Here is a 23,111-nt window from a genome sequence, read left to right as displayed (position 1 = left end):
CTAATCACTAATTCAAATGATTCGTTCAGTGTGAGTCTCTGATTCGCAAATCACTAGTTCAAATGATTTGTTCAGTGTGAGTCTCTGATTCACAAATCACTAGTTCAAATGATTTAATCAGTGTGATTCTCCGGTTCATGAATCACAAGTTCAAATGATTCGTTCAGAGTAAGTCTCTGGTTCACAAATCACTACTTCAAATGATTCATTCAGAGCGAGTCTCTGATTCACAAATCATTAGTTTAGAGTGAGTCTCTTGTTCACAAATCACTAATTCAAATGATTCATTCAGAGTGAATCTCTGATTCACAAATCACTAGTTCAAATAATTAGTTCAGAGTGAGTCTTTAGTTCACGAATCACTAGTTCAAATGATTACATCAGAGTGATTCTCTGGTTTATGAATCACTAGCTCAAATGATTAGTTCAGAGTCAGCCTACACTTCACAAATCTCTAGTTCAAATGGTCTGGTCAAAATGAGTCTCCAATTCATGAATCATTAGTTCAAGTGATGTGGAGTAAATTGCTAATTAGGGTACTATACAAAACCTATTTTCTATTAGTACCTAACAAACACTCATGCCTTTATTTCTGACAGCATGCAATGTCCCCCCAAAAATGCTTGTAGAAGTTATGAAGATTAATTTTTAGGTCTCACCTTTGTGCAGTTATCAGCTTTGGGCTCCAGGTCACTGAGGGTGACCAGGTCCTGTAACAGACTGCTCTCCTGATATCCACCTTTTACCCCTTTTAACTTAAAGTAGGCCTGTGGCTTGCTCAGGATGAGTTGAAGGTTCACGGCAAACCCAGCCATGTCGATGGCGAAAGGTCGGCGAGGGTCAAAAACCGTCCTCCAGCCGGACACTTTGCCCTGAGAGTTGATTTTGGGCGATTCGTACCGGAGACCTCCGACGAAGGCAACTGGCCAGACTGATGCTTTATGAGTCCAGCGCATCTGTGGTATAAGAATCATGGACATTAGAGCAGTATTTCCCAACCCTGTTCCTGGAGGCACACCAACAGTTCATATTTTGGATGTCTCTTTTATCTGACCCATTAACTTCAGCCTTTAGAGTCGCTTCTTATGTTCTGATGAGTTGATTCAGGTTTTTGATTAGCGAGAGGTTAAAAATGTGTATTGTTGGTGTGCCTTCAGGAACAGGGTTTAAAAACACTGGCATAGAAGATTGTTTGCTGATATAAACTAGCCTAAAGTGCCATCTCCTGTTTAAAAACTAACCTAGAGCGACATGTGCTGGTAAAAACTAGCGTAGAGCGCCATCTGCTGTTTAAAACAATCCTAGAGCACCATCTGCTGTTTAAAACATCCCTAGAGAACCATCTGCTGTTTAAAACAAGCCTAGAGCGCCATCTACTGTTTAAAACAAGACTAGAGCACCATCTGCTGTTCAAAACAAGACTAGAGTGCCATCCGCTGTTAAAAACAAGCATAGAGTACCATATCCCATTTAAAAACTAGCCTAGAGCACCATCTGCTGTTTAAAACAAGCCTAGAGTGCCATGTGCTGTTTAAAAAATAGCCTAGAGCGCCATTTGCTGTTCAAAACTAGCCAAGAGCGCCAGCTGCTGTTGAAAAACTAGCCTAGAGCGCCATCTGCTGTTTAAAAACTAGCCTAGAGCGCCATTTGCTGTTTTAAACTACCCAAGAGCGCCATCTGCTGTTTAAAAACTAGCCTAGAGCACCATTTGCTGTTTAAAACTACCCAAGAGCGCCATCTGCTGTTGAAAAACTAGCCTAGAGCACCATCTGCTGTTAAAAAATAGCCTAGAGCACCATCTGCTGTTAAAAAATAGCCTAGAGCACCATCTGCTATTAAAAACTAGCCTAGAGAGCCATCTGCTGTTTAAAACAAGCCTAGAGCGCCATCTGCTGTTAAAAACTAGCCTAGAGCGCCATCTACTGTTTAAAACAAGCCTAGAGCAACATCTGCTGTTTGAAACAAGCCTAGAGCTCCATCTGCTGTTTAAAACAAGCCTAGAGCACCATCTGCTGTTAAAAACTAGCCTAGAGCGCCATCTACTGTTTAAAACAAGCCTAGAGCGCCATCTACTGTTTAAAACAAGCCTAGAGCACCATCTGCTGTTAAAAACTAGCCTAGAGCGCCATCTGCTGTTAAAAACTAGCCTAAAGCACCATCTGCTGGTAAAAATAAGCATAGAGCGCCATCTACTGTTAAAAACTAGCCTAGAGCACCATCTGCCATTTGAAACAAGCCTAGAGCGCCATCTACTGTTTAAAACAAGCCTAGAGCACCATCTGCTGTTAAAAACTAGCCCAGAGCACCATCTGCTGGTAAAAACTAGCCTAGAGCACCATCTGCTGGTAAAAACTAGCCAAGAGCGCCAGCTGCTGTTGAAAAACTAGCCTAGAGCGGCATCTGCTGTTAAAAACTAGCCTAGAGCGCCATCTGCTGTTAAAAACTAGCCTAGAGCGCCATCTGCTGTTTAAAACAAGCCTAGAGCGCCATCTGCTGGTAAAAACTAGCCTAGAGCGCCATCTGCCGTTTAAAAACTAGCCTAGAGCGCCATCTACTGTTTAAAACAAGCCTAGAACACCATCTGCTGTTTGAAACAAGCCTAGAGCACCATCTGCTGTTAAAAACAAGCCTAGAGCACCATCTGCTGTTAAAAACTAGCCTAGAGCACTATCTGCTGTTAAAAACTAGCCTAGAGCGCCATTTACTGTTAAAAACTAGCCTAGAGCACCGTTTAATGTTTAAAACAAGCCTAGAGCACCATCTGCTGTAAAAACTAGCCTAGAGCGCTATCTGCTGTTAAAAACTAGCCTAGAGCGCCATCTAATGTTAAAAACTAGCCTAGCGCCATCTGCTGTTAAAAACTAGCCTAGAGCACCATCAGCTGGTAAAAATTAGCCTAGAGCGCCATCTGCTGAACGCCATCTGCTGTTAAAAGCTAGCCTCGAGCAGTGTTTCCCAAACCTGGAAACAGTATTCAATACGTCACGACTTAACAAGTGGATATTTGATATTAAATGATGTTGATTTGAAATTGATAATATATATCGAGAACCAAATGTACCGTACCTCCTCAAACAGCTCCAAACTATACGTGTTATCATCATCTGCAAAATACACGACTCCTGACTGTCCCAAGCGTGGGCCAATGTTCGCCCGCAGCCAGCGGAGAGCCAGGTTCCTCTGCATGGTGCCACGAGGGATGCGTGCATTTCTAAATTTCGTCCGTTGCACTTTGAGGTTCGGAGGCGTCTCGACATTCAAGTGTGTGTAATTGAGTCTGCTGTTCTCCAAAAGTCGGGACACGAGCGGAGTTTTCTGTGCCGAGTCCTCCACCAGCAGCCAGTGAAGGTTTGGGACATGCAGAAGAGTGTTGGCGAGTCTGGTCAGCTCTGCTTTCTGGACCGGCCTGCTGTAGGTTGGTGTTATTATGTGGAGAGTTGGTAAAGCGTTGCTCCATGCTGGAGAGCGGCTGTGGATGGACTTCATACGGGTGACTTCAGGGATGTGCTTGTTCTCCGACAGACAGGGCTTCTGGAGCCTAAAGCTTCTCTGGTGAGCTTTACTTGTCCCGGTTCTGTTATCTGTCCATTAAAAACAAAATATGGGGATGCACAATATCAAAAATGAAGTCAAGCCTAAATTAATCCAGACTCCTTTACTTTAGTAAAACATATGGGTTAACATATAGAACAAGGGGGCCCAAATCCGGTCGTGGTGGGCCGCCATCCTACAGAGTTTAGCTCCAACTGCAATTAGACACACCTGCACCAACTAATCAAGCTCTTTTTAGACATAAGCTGCCAATGCGTCCAAAATCACATACTTCCCTTTTAAAAACAGTATGTGGTGAGCTACCCTTTTTTCTTTTGGAGAATACATGCCCCTCAAATGAAAAAGAGTGCCCCTTCACTTTGTGATCACCAACACCCCCCAACCCAACCTCCACCCCCAACTTGCAAGTGTTACAGCAAGTTTAAGCTAAATTCTACAGGACACTGGCCCTCTAGAACCTAGTTTAGACACCCCTGATTAAGAAAAAGTCATAAGGGTCTATTTTTTTAATTGCACAGTTCAGGTGTTTGTGGCACATTAATATATGTGAGGGGGCAAACTTTTTAACATGGGTGGTGACCTTGGTGGCCATTAAGAGTGTGTGAAGAGTAGGAGAAGAGGGTTGCATTGACAATCCAACACGATGGGCAGCACATTGAACACATTTTATAAGTGGTCAGAAACTTGTAAATAACTCATGAAAGAATATAGTTATGTTAAAACCAAGCACACCATTGTTTTTCTTGTGAATTTTCCAATGAGTTTGATGTGTCACATGACCCTCTTCCTATTAAAAAAACCAAAAGTCGGATCCAAGATGGCCGACTTCAAAAAGGCCACCATGGTCACCACCCATCTTGAAAAGTTTGCCCCCTCACATACACTAATGTGCCACAAACAGGACGTTAAAATCATCAACTATTCCCATTTCATTAAGGTGTATCCATATAAATGTCCCACCCTGTATATTACGAAACAAAAATTGGTTCAGTTCAGAGCTGTCGGACTGGTGTGAAACGAAACTAATATGGCTGAAAAACGCTACAATGTGTCACTTTCTTTGTGAGCAACGTTTTATTGCCTTTATATTAACAAAATAAAAGACATTCAAACAAACAAATAGGAAAGGCGGAGCAACAGACATTTTAACAATTTTCAAACGGAAAGAGAAGAAGAAAAAAAACCTTTACATGGTCATTCCTTAATATAGTCTAAAATGCTAAAAGAAAACATTGCCATCCATCAGTGTTACTAGGTTTAACCTTATTAATTTGGGCTATTGTACCTTCACAAGTCATTATTTTGAGGCTATGTAACTAAAATGTTATTGCACACATGTGGAGTAAACCAGCTTTGCATGATTGCCTTCTTTGCAGCTGTAAAACCAGCAAACAACTTTCTCTTCTTTAGTGTACTTATATAGAAATGAGATTCGTCGTTGAGAAGACATAAACCAGGATTAGACACATTATCAACTATTAGTAAAAAGGACATGAGACCACAGGACGACAACAATTAGACAATGTGTCATTTTTAGTCTTGATCTGAAGGTCAGTAGCTATGTTTCCATCCAAAAATGCGGATGAGCTTTTTGCGCAAAACTGGATTATGGCATGAAAGACGTGCGAATAAAGCAGCGTTTCCATCCAGCGAGTCAAAGCGAACAAAATCGGCACTTCCTGATTAACTGGCGCCAAATATCAACAGTAAAAAACGGAATTTGCTGCAGTAGGAGAAGCTGCGTCAATCTTTTCTTCATCTAATAAAGCACTTGCACCTCAGAAGGTAATCCTGACACGCAGTGAACGCGTGGTGGCGTTTGAAAGTGTCAGATGCGGAGCACAAACGCTCTTGATTCTGGAGGTCATTAATAATATAATAACACTAATACTTAAACGGTAAGGTGTTTTAGAATGACCAAAACAACATTTCAGATGCTTTGCAGTGTGCTCAGCCTGCTGGTTTGTTTATTTACGCACATTTCATCATCACATGGTCTCTTATCACAAAATCACATGCATAAGTTTTTTATGCACATTTTCAAAATCTATGCGCATCATGGCGTTTCCATCAACCATTTTTTTAAGCGCATATGCAAAATGCGCATAAAAATAGGTGGATGGAAACATAGCTAGTGAGATAGTTTTTATGATTAGCATGACTGATTTGCAATTTTAGTATTTACCTCTAGGTATCGGCAGAAGTGGATTTCCAGCACGTTGATGCCAAAGCGTGATGAGTAAAGTCCACGGTAATACAATTAAAATGAGTGCCAGGACATCCTTTCTCTTCGGCATGTCTTTTATCTGTGGCAATAAAGACGATATTAATTGAACCTTTGGTTGTGAAAATGCAACAATAAAAGTTAAAATGTGTTTTGAAATGCTGTAAAAAAAAAACTAAACAATGAACAATGAGGCCCCGTTTACACTAGTGCGTTTTAGTTTTAAAACTGCATTTTAGATTTCGGCGTTTGCTCACTAGCATTTCACCTAGCATTTCTGAACATATCTCTGTCCACACAACGCCACCAAAAACATATATCACGTGACCATTCGCGCACTCTGGGCATGCGCGTTCTAGTATAAACAGGAAGCATGTGTCTTTGGTTATTGTTAGTCAACAAATGCCGCTTGAACAATGAACGCGATGGCAAAGAAAAGCAAGAGAAATATTTTTGTGGACAGACGACGAGGTCGGGTTGTTACTAAATGTAACAAATGAATAACTGCACAATGGCGCCTAAAACAGACAATAGTGCAAACAAAGCTCCCATTTCTGTGCCCATGTTGTTTACATTGAAGGCTGGTCTGCTGTCTTCTGGTAGCGTTAAAGCCATGTGTTATAGTCATGTGACAGGGGTTTGATGAACGAGGGAAGGATACAAATGACAAAAAAGCCCCAATCAGGTAGCGAATGTCTGCAGCCCCGCCTCCGTTTTCAGATGTCATCGTTTTCCCCCCATCCACACTGAGATGGAGCAGAAGTGTTTTAGAATGAAAACGGCCTCTCCAGCGTTTCCAAAATGCTCCGTTTTCAGCGCTCGAAAACTCCGGCATAGTGTGGAAGGATGGCGTAACCATAGCAAAACTTATGCGTTTTCAAACTAAAACACATTAGTTTAAACGGGGCATGAATAAAGATGTTTTTAAGGGGACCTATTATGCAAAAACCACTTGTAACACAGTTGTGTGGCAACAGTCTGTGAATATAACCAGTTTCCAATTGTAACAAATTCTTAATTCTAGTTTTATATTCAGACTTTATCAGAACAGTCTGCAGAAATACCCTGATTCTCCCTTTGCACTTGCATCAGAGGAGAAAAGCCCCGCCCATTAGTGACCATCTCTCCCTCATTTGCATAGGATGTTAGTCTTGTTTTTGAAACTGCCACTAATATTGATGCACAGGCATTTGTAGCTCCGCCCTTTTTTGAAAAGAGTACAATCTCATTTGAATTTAAAGAGACAGTCACCAAAATGGTACAATTAGGATCAAAGCCTAAAAGGGTCCGATTCAGAGTTATACAGCATCATTTGTGAGTGGTATTTTTAGAGACATCAAAGCAAGTTAATTAACTGACCCTAAATCAAAACACAACTTTAATCTAAACTGTGCATGTCCAAAATCTTAAATCAAACTCATCCCTGCAATGTACAACATGATTTATAGAATTTACACCAAACTGTCTGTACAGTATATTCCTAGGGCCTGAGTGTCAACGTGGACAGCACATTTTAGCTCTTAAGTCTCTATTTAAAATACTTTAAATGTTTTATATTTTGTTACAGACATACAGTGTAATCCTGTAACTGTTTTGCAGCATATGAAATGTCTCAAACCCTATTTTTAACTGTCCAAAATTGGAAAAAAATGTTGTTTTTACACTCTGATAGTCAAAACAAATAATAAAGAAAAAGAATTATATGTTAAATTTGCATTAAAAAAATTCGGGAAAAAGTTTTTTATGTAAATTCAGATCACAAGTTCACATATATAGACATAATTTTTCTCTAAAACTACATCATATCAAAAGATAATACTAAGGTTTTTATTCTAATTAGGTTCCAATAAGCCCAAATAGCAAAGAGAAATAAAAAATGCATGTAAAAAACACCTTGGGTCTTAAGAGGATAAAAAAAAAAAAGTTATTTCACAGAAAATAGGTCAGCATAAGCTCTATAATTTGACTTCTAAGCAAATAAATATTTGAAAATACCAAACAAATCAAATGCATGCTCACAATCTCTGGCCTCTTGAGAAGTGTTCGAGTGTTTGTGTCTTCAGTTTCACATCTTCAACAGATACTCCTGCAGCAGATGTGGGATAGAGATGTTTTTTCAGTTTCCGTGCATTAAGCAGCTCTCTGCTGTTTATCCCTCTTTCTTCATAACACCAGGATCTCTCAGCACATCCAACAGGAACTGAAATATACAAGTCACAATCACATTTAGGGCCCTATCATACACCCGGCGGCGGCGCAATGTGGCGCAAGGCGTGACGCAATTGTTGTTCGCTAGTTTCAGCTTGGCGCAAGAGTCGATTTGACGTATTGCGCTACGCTGTTTAAATAGCAAATGCATTTGCGCTCATATGTGCGCCCATAGGCGTTCTGATCTAAAATGGAAGGCGTTCTGTGGCGCATTGCTGGCGCGTTGCTATTTTGAGAAACTATAATAGATTTTTCAGTAGACCAGAACAAAGCCGGTCTATTGTCCAGCGCAGAGCGTGTTAGTTGTGCTCCTCGCTTACACACTGCTTAATACACACAAGATGTAGAGCAAAACACAAATATCTTTATATATGAAAAATAATTAAAATATTAAGGATAAATATAGGATATAATAAGGATATATATATAGGATATAAATATAAAAGTTTAAAATATTACAAAACATATTATTTTCTAGCCTACACAAATTTAAAAACCACTGCCTTCATGCCTTCTTCATCTCGGGAGGCTTTTTCAGTTCATTCATAACGATTTGTTTTTGTATAATGTTATTATTATTAGCAGTATTATTTATTATATCCATATTTATATTTGTTTTATTAAAACCAAGCTTAGATTTGCCCACCTGTCAGGTTTTAGACCGTATGGGGGGCACAGCATGTGTTTTAGGATATAACTCACACTTCGTTAGAGCACACTTCGTTATTATTGATCATTTATTCGTTTGCTGGAAAATAGAACTGAATTTAGAAATAGTATTGAAACAAATCTTTGTGCTTAACAAACTAAATTAATTATTTATAGGCTCATTGATGTCTGTGCGTAAAGGTTTCCCAATCCACGAGAGCGAAAGTGAAAGTAGATCATTTATCTCTCATTCTCGCGCTGTAGATGCTCTGTTTAACTGTTTTCTTGCTAGTGAATTACTCAGTTTTTCCACTTACACTTAATTTATGTCATGTAAATAGCAAATGCATCATGGCGCGATGCAACTGGCTCTTAAAGGGAATAGGAGATGAAACTCTGATTGTATTATTCACAAAACACACCTATAACTAATTAAGAAAATAAGCTCAACCCTTTTAGATCATGCGCCACGACGCAAAGCGGATTTTCCATACTTATATTAGCAAAAGTGGATTCTGACACGCCTTTAAAGCGTTTGCACCCTGTGCTTTGTGCATAGACAGACAAAATAGAGCCCTTAGAGTCAAAAACCAACTTTATTTATGATGCACTTTAAGTTAACAAAAGTTGACCAAAGGTAAAGACAACAGCATAAAAAACAGCAAATAAAAAAATACAGCTAAACTCATTTGTTTTACAGCCATATCACCCTACAGCACAATATATATATATACACAGTACAAAAAAACAATGTTCACTTTTTATTTGTATTTAGCCTTACAAACAAATTGTACAAATTTAGGTGTTTATGCGAGGATCAAGTTTTATCTGCGTGTGTTAATCTGGGTGTTTATGCAAGGGCCGAGTTTATATCTACTATGTCCAGACTAGGTCCTAAAAGGGCCGGTGTCCTGCAATGTTTAGTTCCAACTTCAATCAGAAACACCCGGGCAAGCTAATCAAGCTCTTCCAGGCAAGTAAGAGTTTCGGTCATGTTGCGGTCTGTTTTAAAATAGGGAGGGATTTGGATTCGATTTTAACGTGAGGAAATTTCAAAAAACAGACTCATTGTGTTTCTGTCACCCCAATATGACTGTGAACACACTATGCTTGCTCACAGTTCTGTCCAAATAGCTTACAAAAGAGGATTTTCATCATATGGTGCCCTTTAAAAGTAAAGTAGTAAAATAAAAAAAGTAAAGAAGTAAAACAATCAGCCAATAGGGGTAAGCAAACAATCTTATTTCTACCCCAAAACAATTATTTTGCCTACCCCAATGGCCTTGTAAAGAAAATTCCACTTAATGTTGACATTAAAAACAAGAAAAAATGTATACTTGTCTGTAAAATGCTTTTTGATTTGAGATGTTTTAGATATTTAGACTACAAACAAGACAAAGACTCTCTCTCAGTAAGAAAATAATCGAGTGAATGCAGATTAAACTTCAAATGATCAAAGAGCAAATGTGTTAGTGATTTTATATAAGTCCGATCAACAATAAATCAATAATGAGTGACATATTTTAAATATAGTTTGGTCTTTCAATGTCATTGTTTCATCCATGAAAATAATTCCAAACAATCCCTGAGCAAAACATTTGTTCACTTGCTAGCTCATTCTGTCTAGGATTTTAGACACACTGCATCAAACAGGAAGGTGGACAATCAGAGAGCTCAGAAACAGAGCAGCTCTAAACACACACACATACACGCACACACACACACACACAATCAATAATTTGAGTGAGATTTAGGTCAGAGCATTGTGTGTCTCAGTACGTTGCAAAATAATGAGCGCCGGCAGGGATTCAGACTGGAGTCTAATTAAACCACTGAATGGAGGTGAAGTTAGTTTATCTGCTCTTAAACCAGCGAACTGCAACATAACACATTAAATATGAAACAAATTTCAATATCATAACTTATAATGAATGCATGACTGATGAGAATGAACAGAAATCCTTTAGATTTAAATATTTGTTAGATTAGTTTAGATAAATTGTTAGATTAAGTTATGTGTGTGTGTGTGTGTGTGTGTGTGTGTGTGTGTGTGTGTGTGTGTGTGTGTGTGTGTGTGTGTGTGTGTGTGTGTGTGTGTGTGTGAATGCTTAATCAAACTACAATGATTTTTTTGGACAACTTGTATGTTTAATCCACTTAATTAAAAAAACAGTTAAGATCACTTAATCGATTTGTGTTGTGTATATATATTAAAAATCAATGTGTTGATTAATCGATTTGTGTGAATATATTATTTTCACAACAGTTCTGTCTGGTTCTCGATTCTGATTGGCTGATAGCTGTGCGATAATCCCGTAATATCAGCACTTGTACAGCCTCCTAACCCTTGTGTATTCTTCCGCCCACATACAGTGACAGCAGATCAATAAACTCACTACAGCTTGTCAAGTATTGCAGCTGTTGGACAACATAACGTACTTTTGAGGCTTTTTCATGAGGCTCTTTTTCATGTAGTTGTTTAGATTTGAACTATGCAGTTTGTTTATAAGGATTGTGCCTATTTTAAATATTTATATTTTCTGATTCACCGTGTTCGCGGCCATCAGCCTGTCAGAATGAGCAGAGCAAAGATGGTTGATGTTACGCCACAAGATGGCGGCAGATACTGCATAATAAGTAGAGGTGTGAATCTAAAACTGGTCTCACGGTTCGGTTCGATTATGATTGTCATGCCATCAATACGGTTCAATTCGATATCCCGGTACATCACGGTGCATTGACGATGCTTTCCATACGCAGTGTTATATTTTGGGGTGAGGCTATAACAAGCTGTATAAACACACAGCACCACACTGTCTCTCATTCACAAACATACACAAACATAGACAGCACCAAAAAACAAACACACACAAACACCCATATTTAAGCCCTCGCAATATGCGTTTAGCCAGGAGAGGTCACGCTGAGCGGAGCAAAAAAAACAAAAACAAAACAAAAACAAAAAATAGCACTATTCCCACGATCCCTTACTGATAGCTTTGCTCAGCAAGATCTCTCCCGGCTTAACACATATTGTGAGGGCTTAAAGGGAGCAGTGGTCGTAATGTCGAGCAAAAAAAAACAAAAAAAAGGCAGCCGTGAACCAGCTTTGTCTTTTTGTAGGAAACACACTTTAGATCTTATTTAGAAGTTTTTGAGTTATTGCCGTCTATAACTGAACGTGTCAGGAATATCGAAAACAAAACCAACTTAACCGTGCTCATTTCTGGCGCCCCCCTGGATGTACAGCACCCTCAGCATTTGCCTATACTGTCTATGCCACGGGCCGGCCCTGAGTTGGCTCCTGAGTGTTGTAAATACTCGCGCTCACCTCCCTCTCGACAGAGCGCATAGGAGATAAATGATGTCAGTACATAATAACCGGTTATGATTATTACTGAGCCAATACCAAATTGTCCGCGTCTGCATCGCGGTGCACCGAAAAAACAATTAATTTTGACACCCCAAATAATAAGTCCTTAGGGAACAAAAACTCTGAAAGCATTTCAAACTACAGCTGATCAAATCATTATTAAACAGGTAAGAGACTTTCTAAGTTGATCTCTCTCTTTTGTATGTTGTAGTGCTGTATTTATACCATAGTAATCTGCTGGTGTTTACGTTGCTCTGGCTTTTTCAGGGTTAATTATAGTGATCTCCTGATTGCAACAGAGAAATAATGTTACTGAGAAATTTCTGTAGACTGATGGCATCTCATGCCTTTCAGCCTTAAAATCTTAAAATGTGAGCAAAATCACCTGTTTTGTCTTCACTTTAGATACTTTGCAAGAGCAGGGGTGCCCAAACTCAGTCCTGGAGGGCAGGTGTCCTGCAGGGTTTACCTCCAACTTGCTTCAACACACCTGCCTGGATGTTTCAAGTATACCTAGTAAGACCTTAATTAGCTTGTTCGGGTGTGTTTGATTAGGGTTGGAGCTAAACTTTCCAGGACAACGGCCCTCCAGGACCGAGTTTGGGCACCTCTGTGCTAGAGAATAATTAAAATAGTAGCTCTAAAGTGACGTTAGTGAATGAGCAATGGTTTCTGCTGTTCTGACGTCAGCTGCAGATGTGAATGAATGGTGGAAGAAAGTAGCTCCTTGGACAAAAGAGTTTTTGAGACTCTCTGTGTTTGATTCTCTGTTTTATACACAAGGTTATGTAGTTGAACTGTTGTATAAATGCAATATGATGCAAGTAGCAGTGTGAGATGGCTGTATATCGTCACTGGTGGAACACTAAGGCATTCAGCATGCGGCCTTGAGCCAATATTGATATTGCACACACACATATATACATATAAATTTTTTAAAAATGAAAAAAATTATATATATATATAATTTTTTTTATTAAAAACGTTGTGTTCTAGTAGTGTTCTACTAATCTTATACAGTATTAACAGGTATTAACAGTATAAACAGAAGAAGGAAAAGATGATTTGTTGCACTATATGAATTTAGTATACATATTTTTATTTATATAAGATACTAGTGTGTTCATTATCTTCTAATAAAACTAAAAGGAAAATACACTAGAAATTTTTTAGGTTGCAAAATAACATTTGCATTAAATTTTGTAGCAGTTTTGTTTTAAATAAGCATTTATGCAGTATTTATTTAAGTGTTTTAATAGTAATTTAACACATAAAAGAAAAAGCATCACATAAATAAACAAACGACATTTGAGTCATGAAAATGATGCAAAAATATATCATTCATTATGGAAATACTTTCTTAAGATTCCGCAAACACTCTCAAATAACAATGAACATTATCTTAAAGATAAATAATTTGATCTTTTAGGAGATCCTTTTAAAGCATCCTGATTGCTCGTCTGTCCCTATTTCTTACACAAGCAACCTGGTTTAACTCCTTACTGTTTAGACAAACATTTAAACAACCAATAAAAAGCCAGCACCGCTTGGTGCCTTGCACTTGTCCTGGTTTGTTTAGTGTGTCGTATCAGAAAAATATAGATGTGTTGCTGAAAATGGCTGTCAGAAAAAGCCGAACGTCAATATTTTCAGCACAAATCAAGCTTGCATGAATAAAAAAAAACTGAACACAAAAGCAAAAACATTTGAGTATCTCCATAAATCTGATATTAAAGTCAGTTTTACTTACATAGATTCCATCAAGCTCTCGTAGTCCTGACACAGACATCAACACACTGTTTATCAGTCTGAGATCCCGCTCATGGACTTTGATAAAGAAAGACAATAAATACAGAGAGAGAAAGAGAGAAACGGCTGCTGATCTGGTGTCAGCAGTGCCAGGGCCAGTGAGGAAAAAGAGAGGTCATCCGTCTGGAAGAAAGAGTCCTCTCATTCGGACAACAAAGGCTGCAATTGTGGATGCTGATGGGAGACAAAGGGCACTCGTCAACAACGTCACCAATACTCCATTCTAAAAACATGAGGAATACAATAATATTGCCCTAAGAATGAGGCTTTGTCTTATGCACTGAGACTGAATTTTGATTTCGCTTGATCATCACACAATGTCTGTCCTGTTTCATTAATCAGAGATCAGATAAACTCATACGGGTAAAGCCGCCATGGGTCGTTTTCATCAGAGATGACACTGCGAAATCAGACTGAGCTGGAGATTAGGGGATGAAATCAAATGGAGTGGATGTGCAAAAACATATCAAACGTTTGTCAAAAGAAGACAAAGGAGATCAGACTGCGAAATCAGACTGCAGCTGGATATCTGGAAGTGAGATCAGCGTGTCGAAAAGTAAAATCAGACTGAGGTGGAAATCAAATGATGAAATCAGGCAAAAATGGAAAGTATGCAGAGATCAGACTGCAAAATCAGACTATCAACGTAGGTTATACAGAAGTATAATCAGACTGGCAGATAGTAAAACAAAAGCAATGAATTTAGACTAGGATGGAAATTAGACAGAGAATATCAGACTGCAAAATCAGACTATGGAGTGAAATCAGACTGTCAGAAAGTGAATTCAGAATAAAGTGGAAATCAAACAATGAAATCAGACTAAGATGGAAAGTACACAGAGATCAGACTCCTAAATCAGACAAAGTGCAATATACAGAAGTAAAATCAGACTGACAGAAAGTAAAACAAAACAAACAATGAATTTAGACAGATGGAAAGTAGACAGTGAAGATCAGACTGCAAAATCAGACTAAGGTGGATATCTGGGAGTGAAATCTGTTTGTCAGAAAGTAAAATCATGTCGGGGCCAATAGTCTTGTGGTAAGTGTGACGACACATGGCACTGAGGTATTCACGGCGACCCGAATTCGATTCCCGGTTCGAGGTCCTTTGCCGACCATTCCCCTATCTCTGCTCCCCCCACTCTCCTGTCTCTAAATCTGCACTGTCCTATCACAATAAAGGTGAACACCCCTAAAACATAATTATATAAAAAATAAAGTAAAATCAGACTGAGGTGGAAACCAAACGATGAAATCACGCTAAGATGGTAAGTAGACAAAGAACAGACAAAGCAGGATGTACAGGAGTAAACAATAAATCTAGGCTGAGATGGAAATTAGACAAAAGATCAGACTGCAAAATCAGACTAAGGTGGATATCAAGAAGTGAAATCAGCCTTTCAAAAATATAAAAACAAAAAATAAAACAATGAAATCAGACTAAGATGGAAAGTAGACAGAGATCAGACTGCAAAATCAGACAAAGTGGGGTATGCAGAAGTATAATAAGACTGACAGAAAGTAAAACGAAACAAGCAATTAATTTAGATTGAGATGGAAATTATACAGAGAAGATAACACTGCAAAATCAGACTAAGGAGTGAAATCAGACTCTCAGAAAGTAAAATCTGAATAAAATGGAAATCAAACAATGAAATCAGACTAAGATGGACATGAGACAGTGATCAGACTGCAAAATCAGACAAAGTCTGATATACAGATGTAAAAGAAGATGGACAGAAAGTATAACAAGACAAACAATCAATTTAGGCTGAGATGGAAATTAGACAGTGAAGATCAGACTGCAAAATCAGACTAAGGTGGATATCTGGGAATGAAATCAGCCTGTCAGAAACATAAAAACCAAAAATAAAACAATGAAATAAAACTAAGATGTAAAGTAAACAAAGATCAGACTGCAAAATCAGACAAAGTAAGATAAACAGGAGTAAAATCAGACTGACAGACAGTAAAACAAGACAATGAATTTAGACTGAGGTGGAAATTAGACAGAGAAGATCAGACTGCAAATTCACAGTTAGGAAGAAATCAGAGAGGAAAAAACAGACCCACATCAACTTCAGTCAACTTTAATAAGTATGAGGTGAAAGTCAAGACTCAAGTTAGTGTTGAACATTGAAATCAGATCTAGAAAAAGGTTGAATGGTGAAATCAGACTTTAAGAAAGGATTGATCATCAAGGTGAATATCAAACACCTAAATCAGACAGAGAAAATCAGACTGCAAAAACAATCAGACACATTCAAACATGAGCTGGTGATTAGGTTTTAAATTCAGGTGGAATCAATCACCGGAAATGAAGGAGTGAAATCAGACTGCAAAATCAGACTCAGCTGGAGATTAAAGAGTAAAATCAGATTGAGGTTGAAATTAGAGAGAGAAATTCAGACATATGTACTCTTAAAAGCTGAAATAGATCTGAGGTGGATATGCAGGAGTGAATACCTCAGACTAAGATGGAGATTAACTGTGAAATCGAGAGGGGTCTGGCTGCAGACTCGGTGCAGTGCAATCTGAGCAGCATCCAATGCTTTTTAATGCGCTCACCTAACCCCACCCCTAACCCTACCCGTCACAGTGACATCACTCACTCCATTGAGTGCACTGAGTCTGACGTTGCATCGCTGAGTGATGCAGTCTCAGCTTGCATCGTAAAGGCTGCATCCAGATACTATTAGTGAAATCAGGAGGTAAAATCAGACTGATTCAGATTTCAGTCCCATTTAAACAGCAAAGAACGTTTGTAAGCCATTGCTTACAATAATTTAAGTACAAATAGTACCAGCTCCAGAATACTAACTCTACAATATGAAAGTATGCATAATGACAGTTGCTATGGCAACAGAGGGAACAAATCTGGCGGCAGATCGCTGATACAAACGACAGACGCTTCACACTCACACAGCTCCTCTCTTCTGTCCTCATACTGATGTGCAGTGTTTTAATAGACTCCCTCCTCACTTACAATCTGTACACATAATAAACATCAAATAATGAAGCTAAGAATGCACAGTATTTTAATTAAACGACAAAATTCACATAAGAGACCAGCTTTTAGAGGCTTTTAGTTTTAAAAGTGACATCTGTCTGTCTCTAAATCGCTTAATCAGGTCATTAAAGGCTGTTAATGCAATCCTACACAGGGCAGTGCTGTGCAGTGGCCACATTATTGATGTCCATCCAGTTCACTTTAAAAACACCCTCTAACTGTCCTAATCAATGCCTTCGTGAACCAGATCCAGACTACAAAAAACAACTACACGATCACATCCACGTGCTGCAGTAATCACAAATGCAGATCTAAAAGTGACTTAAATCCAAACACGCCTCACATTGGTGAGTTAAAATACAAATTATAGCATTGTGACTGGGAGATAAGGATGGGCGATACCACAATTTTTTAATGCGATACGATACTGATGCTTTTTTTTGTTAAAATTTTTTAACGAACAGATGTGCATTCATTCATTCATTTTCTTGTCGGCTTAGTTCCTTTATTAATCCAGGGTCGCCACAACAGAATGAACCGCCAACTTATCCAGCAAGTTTTTATGCCCTTCCAGCCGCAACCCATCGCTGGGAAACATCCACACACACTCATTCACACACACACACTCTACGGACAATTTAGCCTACCCAATTCACCTGTACCGCATGTCTTTGGACTGTAGGGGAAACCGGAGCAGCCAGAGGAAACCCCTGCGAAGGCAGGGAGAACATGCAAACTCCACATAGACACACCAACTGAGCCGAGGTTTGACCCAGCGACCTTGCTTTGAGGCGACAGCACTACCTACTGCGCCACTGCCTTGCCCGAACAGATATGCATTGAAGATAAAATATCTTTATTGTTATTGCGCTATAGCACCACCATAGATATATACACTAGATATCGCATAGGGACCCTAAGCATGCGTCAATAGCGACGCCACTTTGGTACAGTGCTCCCAGGACAAATGTCATTCAACCGCACTAGTCAAGACAGTGTTATTACGAGAAGATGCAGGACTTTAGCGCTGTCTACGGGTGTAGAAACGAGCAAACAAAGAAATCAAAGCACAAAGGCAGAACATTTCATAGGTAACATTAAGTTTTTTTCTGTTTTTGTATGTTCTGAACTTTTGTGCTAATCAGGTAACGTTATTGATGATAACAGTCACTTACTACATTCACCATAAGACAATGAAGCTCCAACTCGCACTAAATACTCGGCTTATGCTAGTTTTGTTGGATAAAATCAGCAAACAATGCAAAAGAAATATGACAACGAGATGCTGCACTGCCAGAAACCTGTATTATTGTCGGCTAATGTTAGTGTAAGAGTCAATCGGGGGATTCATTCACAAACGAATCGCTACCTCCGTCAGTATGAGAAGTGAAAGCAGGAGAGGAGGTGTGTTTCAAGACATGATTAGATCAAATTTACCAGGGAGGGTGAATAGTACTTTTCTGTACACACAAACACAAGCTTTTGTCAGGAATGCCCGTGCGGTCACTGATCCATCAATGTAGAAAAGTGATGTAAAATTATAATTTTCGTAATTAGAAAAAAAAAATTACATACTAACATCCAGGAAAACTCCCGATCATAGATATATGTGTATATGTGTATATCTCTGGCTTTGAATGGCCACAGTCCTCCACTGTACATTGGTCCCGCATTCATTTCAAGGGAGCGCTACCCTGTAGCAAGATGGCGGCGCTATTGACGCATTCCGTCCAATAGACAACAATAGGCCAGGCGACATCTAGTGTATATATCTATGTAGCACCACCACAAATTGTACCACTGGCCAATCAACATCTGATCTTTTCTTGAGGAGACATGTCCGTCCCAGGTTGGATATCCTGAAACCAAATATTTATGAAGTTGTTTGCAAGAAGCAACATTTGCACTTACATGATCATAAGGCACGGGAAAGTTCCTTTGCTGTTAATGACTCGGTTTTCTTGCGTAATACGGCTGGAGGAGATCCAAAATGGTTGTCAGGAGTGGTGGTGGAGCAGACTGGACCAGTATCATATAAGGTGTGTGATCTATTATCAGCTCCTATGTACTGTATAGACAGCATGGTGATCAGTTGAGGCCACATCATTCTTCCTCAGAAACTGATCAGTTAAGTTCGTACAGCTCATAGGCGAAACCCAGTTCTGAAAAAGAGTTGACTGATTCAAACAGCCAAAATTCAGGGATAACGGAATCTCCAGCTGTTGAATATGAATCTGGACTTTCAGCTGAACCCCCTGTATCTGGGGCTTCAAGCCTAGTGGGGCCACATCGGTCTAAACTAACTATTAAATTACCACAACGTTTCAGAGACTAAGTTAAAACAAATGAATGTTGTATTTTGTGATGTTTGATTTATGTAATGATTATCTTAAGGGGGGAGGTGATGTGGTGTATTGGGATAATGTCCCACATAGCAAAATTTCTCTGGCCCACACAATCAGGTTTTGCTTGGCCCACATGCCGCAGTGAATTACGGTACATGACTGGACCAAATCTGGCTTCCAGACAAGGGCCAAACATAGACCATATCTGGGCCAAGTCTCAGTCAAGTTAATAGCTCATAACTGGGCCTGAACTGGGCCAGATAGGTTGGTGTGTCACGATTGCAATGAAATAGATAAACCCATGGAGTGATGCGCTTTAGGCACACTATGGACACGCTTTTTCTCAAAGTGACCTGATTGGTAGGATTTTTTTTCTTTACTCAAAAATGATTTTAGTGTATTTTAAATGTGGGTCAAGACTGGCCAAACTCACATGGCCCACTTATCGAATTTTTACATCTGGGCCAAATACTACGTTTTACATCTGGCCCAAATCTTGTGTGCCGCCTTAAAAACGGTGCTACCTCTGCCAAACCCGGGCCATGTTTGGCCCACATGCTGTATGCCAGTGACGGATGAATGCCTGCTGTGCCAGCCTTTTGCCAAATCTGGGCCAGAATTCTTTGCTACTAGGGGTGTGTTTGTAATGATCTGGGTGTCGGTCTGGCTACTATTTAAACCATGTGATGTATTGTTGTGATCACATTGTTGATACCGAAGTAAAGCACGCTTGATGGCATTTCTTGGTGTTTGCCTTGTAAATATACAACAGTTATTAACTTGGCTGAGACTTGACCCAGATATGGTCCATGTTTGGCCCTTGTTTGGAAGCCAGACTTGGTCCAGTCATGTACTGTAATTCACTGCAGCATGTGGGCCAAGCAAAACCGGATTGCGTGGGCCACAGCTTCAACTTTTCTATGTGGGAAGTAAACTGAGCATGAATTAATGATGGTTCGGTCTATTGATTTGTAAAAAACGAGATCATTTTACCTGAATGACTAACAAGGGAGCCCGATCCTGCTTTGTAGAGACTCTTCACTCATCTTTTGCTTTGTGTTTGTTCTCTAGCTACTGCAAATATTAAGAGGCAAATATATATTCATTTATTCATTTTCCTTCAGCTTAGTCCCTTTATTCATCGGGGGTCGCCACAGCGGAATGAACCGCCAACTTATAAACCATATGTTTTACACAGCGGATGCCCTTTCAACGGCAACCCAGCACTGGGAAACACCCATACACACTCATTCACACACATACACTGCAGCCAATTTAGTTTGTTAAAAGGAAGGAAAAACGGAGGAATAACGGAGCACCCAGTAGAAACCACAACATGGGCAGAACATGCAAACTCCACACACAAATGGCAACTGGCCCAGCTGGGACTCGAGTCTAACCACTGAGCCACGGAGTCAAATATTATACTATCATATTTAGTTTTCTACAAACAAAGAAAACACTTTATCTGAAGGGGAGTAAAGCATCCAGTTCTGATTCTCTTTCCTTCTTTCTGTCGGCCTCACTCACTTACATGCACAAACAGCAGACACATGATGTCGATTTCTGGACATTTTCACCAGCAGATCGATTATACAGCCATTATACTGTCATTTGAACTGCAGTTTTCTTCTGCTAAGTGTTCCTTGTGACATTTGGCGGTACAAATCGAAGCAGCACGTCAGACGTGAACTTTAATTCAGTGGTAATCTAACAAGCTCTTAAACATTCATTCATTCATTGTCTTTTTCGGCTCAGTCCCTTTATTAATCAGGGGGTCGCCACAGCGGAATGAACCGCCAACTTGTCCAGCATATGTTTTTAAGCAGCGGATGCCCTTCCAGGTGCAACCCACCATCACTGGGAAACATCCATACACTCTCATTCACACTCATACACTATGGACAATTTAGTTACCCAATTCACCTGTACCGCATGTCTTTGGACTGGGGGAAACCGAAGCACCTGGAGCAAACCCATGCAAACATTGGGAGAACATGCAAACTCCACACAGAAACACCATCTGACCCAGCTATATTATAATATTTTCGGTAATGATAGTTTGTGTAATACATGCTTCAGTGAATCAAATTTATGAATTTATTTAAATTACATCTAATTTATTAATAAAATGTATTTAAGTTTTCAGTGGTTTGTGGGATGGGCTATTTAGTCTATTCTGACCTGATTAGCTATTTTCAGATTACTCTAGGTCAAATTATGCATCTAATTTGACTTTAAATTTAGGCTTTATGTAGAAACAAACACCTATTTTAAGAGAAATCAATCGTGTGAACTCTTACGGTGCTGTAAATCTGCTGGTTTCAGACTTTAAATGACTATTCTTGCATAGACTTATAGGACCGTTAAATATACAGTTTAAGTCATAATTATTAGCCCCCCTGTTTATTTTTTCCCCAATTTCTGTTTAACAGAGAGAAGATTTGTTCAACACATTTTTCTAAACATAATAGTTTTAAAAACTCATTTCTAATAACTGATTTATTTTATCTTTGCCTTGATGACAGTAAATTTTATTTTACTAGATTTTTATACAGCTTAAAGTGACATTTAAAGGCTTATCTGGGTTAATTATGTTAACTAGGTAGGTTAGGGTAATTAGGCAAGTTATTGTATAACGATGGTTTGTTCTGTAGAATATAGATAAAAAATATAGCTTAAAGGGGCTAATAGTTTTGACCTTAAAATGTTTTTTTTAAATAAAAAACTGCTTTTATTCTAGCCAAAATAAAACAAATGGGACCAGAAGAAAAAAATATCATCAGACACACTGTGACAATTTCCTTGCTCTGTTAAACATAATTTGGGAAACATTTAAAAATGGGGGCTAATAATTTTGACTACAACTGCATATAATGTTATTACACTTTATTTTTGGAGCGTTATACATATATAATGGTTATACATTTACAATGGTATGAACCTATGGAGTCAGTCTAGAGCCATATATACTTGCAAAATAAAAGGTTTTGCAAACAAAAAATAAGTATTGAGCAAAAAAATAAATTAATAAATGCAAATCTCCAAATATAGCAAAGCGAAAATTAATTTTTGAGAAATAAAAAACGTTTTTTCTAGCAAAAACAAAAATAAAGCAGTGCAAAAACAAAATATTTACAATCAAAAGAAAAAAAAAATATTTTTTTATTTCTTTTGATAGCAAATATATGTATATTTGCACTGCTAAATTTTTTATTTTATTTTTAAGTTATTTGCTTTGCAATTTTTGGAGATTTGCATCTATATATATATATATATATATATATATATATATATATATATATATATATATATATATATATATATATATATATATATATATATATATATATATATAAATTTTTTTTTTTTGCTCAATACTTTATTTTTTGTTTGCAAAACTTTCTTTTATTCTGCAAGTATATATGGCCCTAGATTGACTTCATATGAACTGTTATAGGCGTGGTCAATATATATATCTATTACTTTAATTATTAAAATTATTATTTAAAATACAGTTTTGACATCCTTCACGTCCGATCAAGCCTTAAATAGGGGGTCAATCCCTCCCAAACCCAACTACAATTCACACCCTGCTCCCCGTGTGGTTGTGGGTTTCCTCCGGGTGCTCGGGTTTCCCCTACAGCCCAAACACATGCGCTATACTGTAGGTGAATTGAACAAACTAAAATGGCTGTAGTGTATGAGTGTAAATGAGTGTGTATGGGTGTTTTCCCATACTGGTTTGCAGCTGGAAGGGCATTTGTGTAAAAAATATGCTAAATAGGTTGGTGGTTCATTCCACTGTGGCGACCCCTGATGAATAAAGGGACTAAGCTAAAGGAAAATTAATCAATAAATGACTGTCCCTACAGCAGGGTTTCACACTGTATGGCTACAAGTTTGGGAATCTTACTGAATTAAATACATTACTAAAAT

General features: G+C 38.6%; 1 protein-coding gene across 10 annotated transcripts in view; it reads right to left on the bottom strand.

Moving 5' to 3' along the window:
• Positions 1-23,111, bottom strand: part of b3gat1b (beta-1,3-glucuronyltransferase 1 (glucuronosyltransferase P) b) — a 44,155-nt gene that overhangs the window by 20,190 nt on the left and 854 nt on the right. For 5 of the 10 annotated variants that reach the window (XR_015501541.1, XR_015501538.1, XR_015501537.1 and 2 more), the window contains exons 2-6: positions 13,756-13,988; positions 7,796-7,976; positions 5,738-5,858; positions 3,067-3,581; positions 660-956 (exon numbers count right to left, since the gene is read on the bottom strand). Coding sequence is in view for 3 of the 10 variants with exons in the window: in XM_087271431.1 (XP_087127557.1) it covers positions 660-956; positions 3,067-3,581; positions 5,738-5,849 (924 nt within the window). In the remaining 7 variants the exon portion in view is untranslated. The remainder of the gene's footprint in view (positions 1-659; positions 957-3,066; positions 3,582-5,737; positions 5,859-7,795; positions 7,977-13,755; positions 13,989-23,111) is intronic. The other 5 variants (XR_015501542.1, XR_015501543.1, XM_087271431.1 and 2 more) reach the window with 1 other exon arrangement.

Source organism: Danio rerio, chromosome 10 (genome assembly GCF_052040795.2).
Source record: "Danio rerio strain M-AB ecotype USA chromosome 10, GRCz13ab, whole genome shotgun sequence".
Classification (NCBI taxonomy): domain Eukaryota; kingdom Metazoa; phylum Chordata; class Actinopteri; order Cypriniformes; family Danionidae; genus Danio; species Danio rerio.
Note: the sequence above shows the minus strand (reverse complement) of the source record. Positions and strands in the feature narration are given on the sequence as shown.